Raw genomic sequence first — 12,565 nt, 5'->3', positions numbered from 1 at the left:
GTTATTGCTTTCAATGATGGCAACATTGGTATGGTGAAAGTACTACAGCATGTGGGAATTAATCCTGGAGCAAACTGCATCTGAGAACTTGAACGGATGGACAAGGTTTGCATTGATAAAACAGAGTATGCAGCAAAGTTGGCCACTTAGGAATCCAGAAAGAAGGAAAAACTTGGAAAAACATCAAGAGGATGATATACAGTATGGTGCAGGGTGCTTCCCAGTGACTAAAAATAAAAAAAATAAGCACATATTTAGGTACAGCCTTTTGAAACTTAAGAAGCCATTCTTGAAAATTTAAATTTTCTGTTGCATTTTACCCTTAATCTCAGAAACCACTTCGAGTACAGTATTCAAATTTTCAGTGAGTGATAACATACATGTCCTCAGTCTACTGAACTAAAAGAAGAACATAATGTTATGTATAATTAAAATTATTTGGGTAACATACAAAAAAGTACACAAAATTTTAACCGTGTAGTTAAAAAATTGTATTTCCAAAAGCAGTGACTGGAATGCAATTACTGTAGTTCAGTAGACTCAGAACATGTAGTTTAATGTCCTATATAAGTTTCATGTCAATGGCTACAGTGGTTCCTGAAATACAGCGAAACCAAGTCACCAAATTTAATATTGTCGGAATAGGGCATTCTAACTCCCCTTAAATGTCACCATAGTCATCATCAGCCAGTCACACACTCTGAAGTCAACGCGTCGCTCTAACGAGCTACCTCCACCCCCGTCGGCCAAGTCCCTTTTTCTTTCAGTCTTCTGATGAATCCTGCTGAGGCAAGATGTTTTCCAGTTTACCCATCAGGACAGTGTTCGTGTATGGGGGGAAAATGTTTCCCGAAGTAACAGTACCAAAAAAAAAAATTGATATTAAACTTTCAAGCTCTCATGCCACATAATCAGCGAAACGGATCCACTAGCTACACATCGTGCTTATATTCAGTGAACGCCATTGTATCATGACAGTCGTTCAGTGTTTACACAGAGCACCTAGACATGTGTTAACAAGTCACAGTCGCCATCTTCTTAGAGAGTGCTGTAAAGGGAAATCATTATAGAAATAGATCAAGATTGGAAATTATTGACTATATAACTAAGCACTTTGGGTGTAAGTGCTACTCTGAAGAGCCAGCACAAAACCATTCAGAAGACCAATAACCCAGTTTCTGAAATATAAAGTACATTTATGGCAGTGACCGTATTCCAGATCTTTAAGTTTGTTTTGAAAGGCAGCGATTACGATCTCAATATATTTCGCAGACTCCAAACTGAATTTTCTTGAAGTCGATGGGTAATTAATTGCATCTACTATTTAACTTTTCCACCGATTTGAAGTTTTACCCACCTACACACAGTAGGATCTCATCTCATTTTATCCATGACATCGGCTCTTATTTGATCTAGGTTTTATATATCTGCATAGCATGCTGGTGCATCATACATATACCGAGCGAGGTGGCGCAGTGGTTAGACACTGGACTCGCATTCGGGAGGACGACGGTTCAATCCCGCGTCCGGCCATCCTGATTTAGGTTTTCCGTGATTTCCCTAAATCACTCCAGACAAATGCCGGGATGGTTCCTCTGAAAGGGCACGGCTGACTTCCTTCCCCATCTCTCCCTAATCCTATGAGACCGATGACCACGCTGTCTGGTTTCCTTCCCCAAAAACCAACCAACCAACCATGATGCATATCTTCTCTTTGCTTCCACTGCTTTACGAAATGTGTTATTTTATTAAGGATAGTGACAGCAGTTTCTAGTATTAGCACTAAAACAAAGTAAATACTGACGTATCATGGAGTGGCTAACAATAATATGTGATTTTTTGGTGATAATACCTTAACAAATACACTCCTGGAAATTGAAATAAGAACACCGTGAATTCATTGTCCCAGGAAGGGGAAACTTTATTGACACATTCCTGGGGTCAGGTACATCACATGATCACACTGACAGAACCACAGGCACATAGACACAGGCAACAGAGCATGCACAATGTCGGCACTAGTACAGTGTATATCCACCTTTCGCAGCAATGCAGGCTGCTATTCTCCCATGGAGACGATCGTAGAGATGCTGGATGTAGTCCTGTGGAACGGCTTGCCATGCCATTTCCACCTGGCGCCTCAGTTGGACCAACGTTCGTGCTGGACGTGCAGACCGCGTGAGACGACGCTTCATCCAGTCCCAAACATGCTCAATGGGGGACAGATCCGGAGATCTTGCTGGCCAGGGTAGTTGACTTACACCTTCTAGAGCACGTTGGGTGGCACGGGATACATGCGGACGTGTGTTGTCCTGTTGGAACAGCAAGTTCCCTTGCCGGTCTAGGAATGGTGGAACGATGGGTTCGATAACGGTCTGGATGTACCGTGCACTATTCAGTGTCCCCTCGACGATCACGAGTGGTGTACGGCCAGTGTAGGAGATCGCTCCCCACACCATGATGCCGGGTGTTGGCCCTGTGTGCCTCGGTCGTATGCAGTCCTGATTGTGGCGCTCACCTGCACGGCGCCAAACACGCATACGACCATCATTGGCACCAAGGCAGAAGCGACTCTCATCGCTGAAGACGACACGTCTCCATTCGTCCCTCCATTCACGCCTGTCGCGACACCACTGGAGGCGGGCTGCACGATGTTGGGGCGTGAGCGGAAGACGGCCTAACGGTGTGCGGGACCGTAGCCCAGCTTCATGGAGACGGTTGCGAATGGTCCTCGCCGATACCCCAGGAGCAACAGTGTCCCTAATTTGCTGGGAAGTGGCGGTGCGGTCCCCTACGGCACTGCGTAGGATCCTACGGTCTTGGCATGCATCCGTGCGTCGCTGCGGTCCGGTCCCAGGTCAACGGGCACGTGCACCTTCCGCCGACCACTGGCGACAACATCGATGTACTGTGGAGACCTCACGCCCCACGTGTTGAGCAATTCGGCGGTACGTCCACCCGGCCTCCCGCATGCCCACTATACGCCCTCGCTCAAAGTCCGTCAACTGCACATACGGTTCACGTCCACGCTGTCGCGGCATGCTACCAGTGTTAAAGACTGCGATGGAGCTCCGCATGCCACGGCAAACTGGCTGACACTGACGGCGGCGGTGCACAAATGCTGCGCAGCTAGCGCCATTCGACGGCCAACACCGCGGTTCCTGGTGTGTCCGCTGTGCCGTGCTTGTGATCATTGCTTGTACAGCCCTCTCGCAGTGTCCGGAGCAAGTATGGTGGGTCTGACACACCGGTGTCAATGTGTTCTTTTTTCCATTTCCAGGAGTGTATCTTTACCACGCACAGTACAGTTTCGAAGTGTGGTCATTTTGAGATGCTTGGAATAACAATACAGTGGCGCTGCTGGTACGTGTGTCGTGCTGAAAAACCATTTCGTGATACGTGAGGACTGATTGTTGTATGAGAGTCACTATTTCACTCTAAATAGGGGGGTTACTGCTTGGGAATACTTGTACACTGATTTGCTATCATAAACATTTACTTTAAGTATACGATTCCTAATTCCTGTATTTTACGTTTTCTTCTTCTCGAGTTCTAAGTTATATTACTTATAATGATAAATAATAATAACAATAAATAATAATTATTTTAATACGGAATAAGAAATAGCAAGCAAAGGTAACGGATTCCAAAAGAGGTTTCATTGTGATTAAACTAGTGATACAAGAGGAGCAACACTTCTAGTTCTCCTCGATTAAGCAGTAACACCCTAACCTTAGATTTTCATTTTAACAGAGATATACTGAATTCCTTTCCAAGCAGTCACACGCTGTGCTGTTTGAGACTTTCCCGATGTGATTACTACTTCATTGGTTCACGGGCGTCGCGTCGAGTAATAACATGAAATCTGTACAATATTTCAACGAGACAGCTGCTCGTCATCTTCTGATGGTTACTGAAATGTTACTGTAGTGTCTCGCCAATACACTATGCGATCAGAAGTATCCGGACACCTGGCTGAAAATGACTTACAAGTTCGTGGCACGCTCAATCGATAATGCTGGAATTCAATAACGTGTTGGCCCATCCTCAGCCTTGACAACAGCTTCCACTCTCGCAGGCATACGTTCAAACCGGTACTAGAAAGTTTCATGGGGAATGGCAGCCCACTTATCACGGAGTGCTGCGCTGAGGAGAGGTATCGATGTCGGTCGATGAGGCCTGGCACGAAGTCGGCGTTCCAAAACATCCCAAATAGGATTCAGGTCAGGGCTCTGTGTAGGCAACTCCATTACAGGTATGTTATTGTCATGTAACCTCTCCGCCACAGGCAGTGCATTATGAACAGGTGTTCGATAAAGATTCAATCTCCATCCCTGAGTTGCTATTCAATAGTGGGAAGCAACAACGTGCTTAAAACATCAATGTAGGCCTGTACTGTGATACTGCCACGCAAAACGACAAAGGGTGCAAGCCCCCTCCATGACTAACACGACCACGCCATAACACCATCGCCTCCGAGTTTTACTTTTGGCACTACCCACGCTGGAAGATGACGTTAACGGGGCTTTCGCCATACCCACAGCCTGCCATCGGATAGCCACGCGGTGTAACGTTATTCGTCACTGCACACAACGTTTTTCCACTGTTCAATCGTTCTATATTTGCGCTCCATACACCAAGCGAGGCGGCGTTCGGCATTAACCGGCGTCATATCTGTTATAAGCAGCCGCTCAAGCGTGAAATGTAAGTTTTCTCACCTCCCGCCTAAGTGTCACAGTAGTTGCAGTGGATCCTGATGAAGTTTGGAATTCCTGAGTGATGGTCTGGATACATGTCTGCCTATTACACATTACGACCCTCTTCAACTGTCGGCGGTCTCTGTCAGTCAACAGACGAGGTCGGCCTGTACGCTTTTGTGTTGTAGGTGTCTCTTCACATTTCCACTTCACTAGCACATCGGAAACAGTGGACCTAGGGATGTTTAGGAGTGTGAAAATCTCGCGTACAGACTTACGACACAAGGGACACCCAATCAAATGGATCAAATGGCTCCACTATGGGACTTAACATCTATGGTCATCAGTCCCCTAGAACTTAGAACTACTTAAACCTAACTAACCTAAGGACATCACACAACACCCAGTCATCACGAGGCAGAGAAAATCCCTGACCCCGCCGGGAATCGAACCCGGGAACCCGGGCGTGGGAAGCGAGAACGCTACCGAACGACCATGAGCTGCGGACGACACCCAATCACCTGACCACGTTCGAAGACCGTGAGTTCCGCGGAGTGCCCCATTTTGCTCTTTCAAGATGTCTAATGATTGATATAGAGTACCTGGCAGTAGATGGCAGCACAATGCACCTAATAAAAACGTATGTTTTTGGGGGTGTCTGGATACTTTTGATCAGATAGTGTACATGTGCTAGCTCGCTAGAAAAGCGCAGGCGCCAAGGGGTGGGGCTATAACGTCATCGTAGACGAATCGTAAGACACGGTGACAGCCAGTGCACCCTGTTGGGGAAGCGGGCCACGGTCTATATTCGCGACGAGACAATAACGCGCCCCCAAACGCGGCCGATCTCAAGAGCGGGCATTGTGTTGGCGCCGAGTTCAGGTATGTGGACTCCGATTAGGCCAGTGCTGCTTCCCATGCCTTGCTGAGGTGAAATCCCGTGTCTCTGTTAATCAGGTCGTTACTCAAACTCTTAGATGTCTTGGTCCGTATAAAAGGAGACGCTGCCCTTGGTAAGTGTGTTCCGTAAACCGACTCACATTTACCTATATCAACGAGCTACGAGTTGCTGTCACCTATCTCAACGCTGTGGCGTATTACGAACTCTCATTCATAGGGCTAAAGCTATCTGAAATTCAGGGAGTTTATCAGCAGAGATTAGCCATCTTCGCTCAGAGTTTGTACAAAACGGGTACTCTGATAAACAGATTCGTTATGTATTTCCACCTGCAAGCACTAAATCTGAAGAACAGCCAAAAGAACGCAGAGATCCACGAGGATGGTTTTTCTATACTACGTTGGTGGCGTGTCCTTTAAGATCGGTAGGCTGTTCGAGAAACATAAAATAAAATGAGTCTTCCGCCCTCCAGTGCGAGTACAAACGATGCTGGGTTCTGCTAAAGACAACGTAGGTCTAATGAGACCAGGAATACATAAAATCCCGTTCCGACATGGGCGACATACATTGGCCAAAGGTGTCGCACAGTTAAGGATAGCTGAACTAAACACAGACGTCACACCGGATTGGGTCAGCCAGAAAAGTCCGTTTTTGCTGAACACTGTGTTGTCACGGGACATAGCAAGAGCTACGGAGAGATAAAGATCTTGAGTCCGCCTCCACGTACTGGGATTCCATCATTAAAAAAAGGAATCGAAATACGTTTGAGTAACGACCTGATTAATGGAGATACGGGATTTCAACTTATCAAGACAAGGGAACCACCATTTGTGGCACTAAAGCACAGTTGGCCGCAGGCAAACGAATCCGAGTCAACAGAGACAGGGAATCGGAGTCCACATACTTACACTGGGCCCCACCACTCTGCCCACTCGTGCGGTGAACCGCGATTTGCGGCCGCACTTTTGACGCGTCGCTCATGCAGAGACCATGGCCCCTTTCTCCTGCAGGGCGCACTGCCTTGATTAATGGAGATACGGGATTTCAACTTATCAAGACAAGGGAACCACCATTGGTGGCACTAAAGCACAGTTGGCCGCAGGCAAACGAATCCGAGTCAACAGAGACAGGGAATCGGAGTCCACATACTTACACTGGGCCCCAACACTCTGCCCACTCGTGCGGTGAACTGCGATTTGCGGCCGCTCTTTTGACGCGTCGCTCATGCAGAGACCATGGCCCCTTTCTCCTGCAGGGCGCACTGCCTGTCGTCGTGCTCCGATTCGTTTCCGATGACGCTTTTCTAGCGAGCCTGCGCATATGTGCCCAGCCACTCCAGCAAAATGTCAGCACCTGAGGATGACCAGCAGCTGTCTCCTTGAAATACAGTGCAGCTTTCAGAACATTATCCGACTGGACACCTGTAAACGAATGAAGAATTCACACAACATTGCGAAGATTATGAAGACAGAAATTAGAGCATTACCAAGTTCATTCGCAAACAGTCGTACAACAATATGGAGAGCAGATAACCAAGAAGCTTATCTGTGTGCATAAATGAAACAATTTAGGTTAAATTTCTAATCAGTGAGAAACATCCAAAGCAATGTCCATTTGTAATGATCTGCTGCTCGAAGCTTCTGATACCAAACCTTCTTAGCTGAAATATTTGCACAATTGCTGCATTGTGATTTTGTCTCTATACAGCTCATTTCGGTAGAGTAAAACACTTTGCGCTTCATCGTCTATTACGATCTTGTTTTTTGATAAAATTGGAAGTAATCATCACCGCTCATTCCAAATGCGAATCAATTCCTGGTAATTATCTACGTACTCTTTAAATTCATAGCTATGAAATTTCAGTGTTAATCGTCTTTGTATTTGTATATGATGATCGATGTAACAGTGACTTTTTAACACATATAAGGCAACTGTCAGAGTGTTTCTTTACAAACGTTGGCAGTTGGAATAAAATGATTCTGAATAATGAAACGACTGCTAACTTCTAAAGGCCACACGTTAGCCACTGGTTCGATACTCTTCCACACCAAGTAATTTATGTTCATGAAAAAGCCAACTAAAATCAGCGCCACTAATACAGGATCTACACTGCCAGCCATTATAATTACAGCACCACGAGGCGGCATGGAACTATTGTCAAATTGGCGTCAAGTATACCACATACTTCAGTAGGTAAATAATTAGCGTCCCAGCATAACAACACAGAGAATGTAAGATCATCGCCGTCTACGTTCTATGTACAGCGTGTTTCAAAGTGGCCCCATCAAACGTCTAGGAATCATAGATCGTGTTATCAGGAGTAACTTTTGAAAGAGGTAAAACGTTCATCGATGCTTCCCGGCGATGCTGAGGCCTCCTTTAGCACTCGCCGGCCCTGGGGCGACGGGAATTCACCGAATCACCAAGGTCTACTATCTAGGTGTGATACCTACCCCAGAAAATTGATTCTGTGATTTTCAACAAACCTTAAGAAAAGTTTCTCTCAGCAGAGAAAGATGTTTTGGAAATAAATTAGAAACATTTAATTTTCTCAGCCTGCCCCATTTCACACAGAATGTTTACGCTCTGCCAGCTGTCAGGGGCATAACGAATGCAAAAGGATGACTAACGTCGCCAGGAAGTGTCAGCGAACACTTGTCTCCAACAAAAGTTCTGCTTTACGTGATGCAAAGATTTTAAAACATGCATTATAAGGAAATGTTACAATGCAAACTTCACATTCGGTGTTGTTTGTGACAAGATCGTATTATCCTTCGAGGAAGTAAGAGAGCCGACCGGAGTGGCCGTGCGGTTCTAGGCGCTACAGTCTGGAACCGAGCGACCGCTACGGTCGCAGTTTCGAATCCTGCCTCGGGCATGGATGTGTGTGATGTCTTTAGGTTGGTTAGGTTTAATTAGTTCTAAGTTCTAGACGACTGATTACCTCAGAAGTCGCATAGTGCTCAGAGCCATTTGAACCATTTTTGAAGTAAGAGAAATACCCACAAAAACATGATGGAATTCGAAAGCGGCAGGATCTCTGCCTATCGAGACCGCATTTTATCGTTTAAAGGAGCTCGCGTTGTCGGGATCTATGGACTGTTATGTGAATCTGAAATCGACAGGTTTGCGAAGGCCGTAGTCAACACCATTAATTGCTCCTCGTGAGTAACGCTTGAGAGGACAGACAAGTTGTTTGCCAGGCGTTGCAGTGTCGTACAGTCCTGTTACGTTCGTTGAGTCAGGAAACGGGTCTGTATTCAGCTAGACATACAAACAGACAGACAGTGCGACGACGTCTGCATTACAACAGACTGTCAGCAGGGCGCCCATTGCTGCAGCTGCCTCCGACGCGGCCACAAAGAGATGCACGTCTGGAGTGGTGCGCCAACAACAACTCAGAGAACAAGAGAGGCAGCGTGTCCTCTTTTCTGCTTAGTGTTAGTCGGATGTATCGGTGTGTCGAGATTTCGATAAGAACTTACGTTGCCAGAGGGTATTTGTCATTGTAATACAAGCCCAGAACATGAAGCTATGGAGTGAAGCGTCGTGCCATTTGATACACAACCCCATAACCTCTGGTTCTCATAATCGCTAATTTGAACAGTAGGCGTTACATTGAAGTCATGTTAAGCCCACTGACTATACGCTATCTTGGAGGTCTCCGAGACATTGTCATTCAACAAGATAATGCATGATGGCTCGGTACCCCTGCTGTCTTCACCTAAGTTTTTGTAGAGGGGTTTCGACTACTGACTTGTCGATCACGTTCTTTTGATCTCTTACACATTGAAAATATCGGGTCATGCATTCAGCACAAACAGTGGTACTTCCCCTCTACTTCTTATTTCTTTTGTGTTACGCATACTTTTCACGTAATTGTTAGTCGATTACAAAGTTATTGCATCTGCGAGTGAAGGCGCTTCAGTCGACTTATCGTGAGTCAGCGCGTAATGGCGGTTAGGAGGGAAGTAAGGAAGGAAGGACCGTACAACTACAGTTACGCAATGAAAACTGCACTACTCTTGGTGGTTAGAGTCATGAAGGCGACGAACCCTCCCAGAAAGGGCAGACACCAAGTTATTCATCTGCTGTATGTCTTTCGCCGGAATTCGTTCCAGTGTCGTCCACCGGCTCAGTTTCCATGGCACTGACGTCGTCATCATGGGGTTTATCTTCACTTGGGAGAACAACTTTCATTACTATATTGCGTATTGCTTCTTCGATTAGCCCATCTCTGCGCCAAGTTTAAATTTTAATTACTTTTAAAAGATCGTTGTTTATCTGTTTTAGGTAGTTCAAATGACTCTGAGCACTATGGGACTTAACATCTATGGTCATCAGTCCCCTAGAACTTAGAACTACTTAAACCTAACTAACCTAAGGACAGCACACAACACCCAGCCATCACGAGGCAGAGAAAATCCCTGACCCCGCCGGGAATCGAACCCGGGAACCCGGGCGTGGGAAGCGAGAACGCTACCGCACGACCACGAGATGCGGGCTTTTAGGTAGTTAATGGAAGGAATTTTTTTTTGCAGTATTTTTGTTTCGCTGTATTCCAGATCAGTTCTATATGGTTCATTTCACTGCTGTATGGTGGGAGCTCAGAACAGTGTAGCCCTTACTCTTCGAAGCGGCATCTGCTTTAAAAAGAGGATTTTGCTTACAGTTTATAAAAACTAATTCTTGTTAAGCTCGATTCAAAATTTATTTGTTCTGAATAAACCATCAAGTTATTCTCTTTCTGCGATTTGGAGCGGAGAGGGCTTATTTGTCTAAATGGTATGATACAGAGCATTACCAAGAACAGCAGTATTACAGCTGGTATGTTAGGAATCAGTTTTCACTCAAACCATTTGTGATAATTATTGCCGGCAAGATTTTTTTCTGTAGCCTGAATTTTGCCTCTTTTCTTCCTGGAAAATTATATAAATTTAAAATTAAACTCTTTCTCAGCTGAATTTCCAATGTCTCAGTGGTATTTATGATTATGTGTAACATTGTCCTGCACTCCTGACCGTATTACCTGCGGACACGCTGCACCACTTGATAGTATACTCGTAAGTGAACTGAAAGCATTGCCAATGCAATGCGCATGCGTTAGTCACGGCTGTACTTGTTCACTGTAACCTCACCGCGTGTTTCCTACAACGGCCACGCGAGGCCACGTGCAGTAATACGGTGGTTAGCTAGTGCAACGCGTTCCAGAAGCCAGCATGTTCTCCTAGATACTCCGGAGTCGGCTGTAGAGGTGATGCTTTAGCGAGATGTTTGCGTGCGCGCAGGCGCCGCCGGCGGTGACGTGGAACATCGCGCCCAGCATGGGCCGCCCCTACAAGTGCCGGGAGGCGGAGCTCACAGACATCCCGCGCCGCTGCCTCAGGGTCGTCGAGAAGGTCGGCTCCTGCCACGCCGGAGAGGTAAGTCTCCCTCCCTCCCTAACGCTGCGCACAAGCATCTAGCTAGGATGGCTGGTGTACACAATGTAGAACACTAAAAAAAGGAGGAAGTTCTCTAAAATATTGCACCTGACTTATTTGTGTGGCGTCTGCATCACAGCACATTTTCACTTGCGTTGAGTAGAACATTGATTCTCAGTAACAGCGACGTGACGGAGTTTTAATTGTTTAAAGTTTAACATTAGAGATGACTTTGTTTAGAGGCGATTAATCAAAATTTTAGTATGTCAGAGTCTGTATAAGACGAAAATTAAAAAAGAAAAATTATCAATGCCGTAAATAAAAATAAATAAATGTCGAGTGACTAGTGCCTCCCGTCGGGTAGACCGTTCGCCTGGTGCAAGTCTTTCGATTTGACGCCACTTCGGCGACTTGCGCGTCGATCGGGATGAAATGATGATGATTAGGACAACACAACACCCAGTCCCTGAGCGGAGAAAATCTCCGACCCAGGAATCGAACCCGGGCCCTTAACATTGACAGTCCGTCGCGCTGACTAGGCAACTAACGGGGGCGGACATCAATGCACTCAGAGTTGCAAAACGTTTCCGCTCTACCGTGTTCAAGTTTCTTCTAGGGTAAATAAACTTTGTACATGCAAGAAAAGCTGAGATTCCGTTGCTCTCTCTGTATAAATATAGATGTCTTTGCTTTCTTTTAGTACTATCCAATTTACAAAAATTTTGTTTAATAATTAATGTCATAAGCATTTTACTCTATGAAAATACAAAGTACGTATTATTTCTGCTCTCAGAAATCTGCATCAAGAAATTTTTTTAACTTTGTATCCTCCTTATTTATGTTATCTTCGTATAGACATAATTCATCATCCACATACAGAAATAGCAAACACAAGAACAAAGACACGAAAGTATATTAAACAGATCAAGAATGAAACTATGTGGTTTTATATCGAGAACTATTTTTTTTATTCATTGCCATTATATTTATTATGATGTCTGCAAAAAATCACACTTATAAATACAAAGAGGAGGTCGTTAAGTAACGCCTTTTCCAAACAAGTGATTGAGGAGTCAGATTTGCTATGTCTGGAGGGTAGGTGTAGGTAATGATAGTGATATATTGACCAGTATGAGTATTTGCTGTTTGTGTGAGGAAAACGGTATTAAACGTTTGCTACTATTCTTACTAAAAGTACCACTCAACGCGGTATAATATTTACATGAAAGATATGTGTTAGTATTACGAAATTAAAGAAATGCCACATAAATTTTGGAACTTCCACTTTCGCTTGCCTGTTAGATGACAGTCATGGAACTCTCTGTCCCCAATGAAAATCTTGGAGGCTATCTCTCGAGCGCGTTGTCTATTTATCGCGACTGAGCAGTTTCACATAAGGAATATCTGGCTCTTCTGAAATAAGATAGCGCGTGTTCTTGGAAACCATCGCGGCAACTTATGCGATTAAGAGAAAAACGTAGTAATCGGTGCCGAGGAGCCATGGTGCCAGCACACACACTTCGCCCCGTCTTTCTACAGTTTTCTAC

The 12,565-nt window shown here is 45.3% G+C and overlaps 1 protein-coding gene across 1 annotated transcript in view; it reads left to right on the top strand.

The window, feature by feature from the left end:
* Positions 1-12,565, top strand: part of LOC126244582 (discoidin domain-containing receptor tyrosine kinase B-like) — a 457,485-nt gene that overhangs the window by 406,141 nt on the left and 38,779 nt on the right. Inside the window, exon 13 of the mRNA XM_049948255.1 lies at positions 10,884-11,018. Within this exon, the coding sequence (XP_049804212.1) occupies positions 10,884-11,018 (135 nt within the window). The remainder of the gene's footprint in view (positions 1-10,883; positions 11,019-12,565) is intronic.

The sequence above is a fragment of the Schistocerca nitens genome, chromosome 1 (genome assembly GCF_023898315.1).
Source record: "Schistocerca nitens isolate TAMUIC-IGC-003100 chromosome 1, iqSchNite1.1, whole genome shotgun sequence".
Classification (NCBI taxonomy): domain Eukaryota; kingdom Metazoa; phylum Arthropoda; class Insecta; order Orthoptera; family Acrididae; genus Schistocerca; species Schistocerca nitens.
The sequence above is the reverse complement of the archived record's forward strand: the minus strand, read 5'-3'. Positions and strand labels throughout refer to the sequence as shown.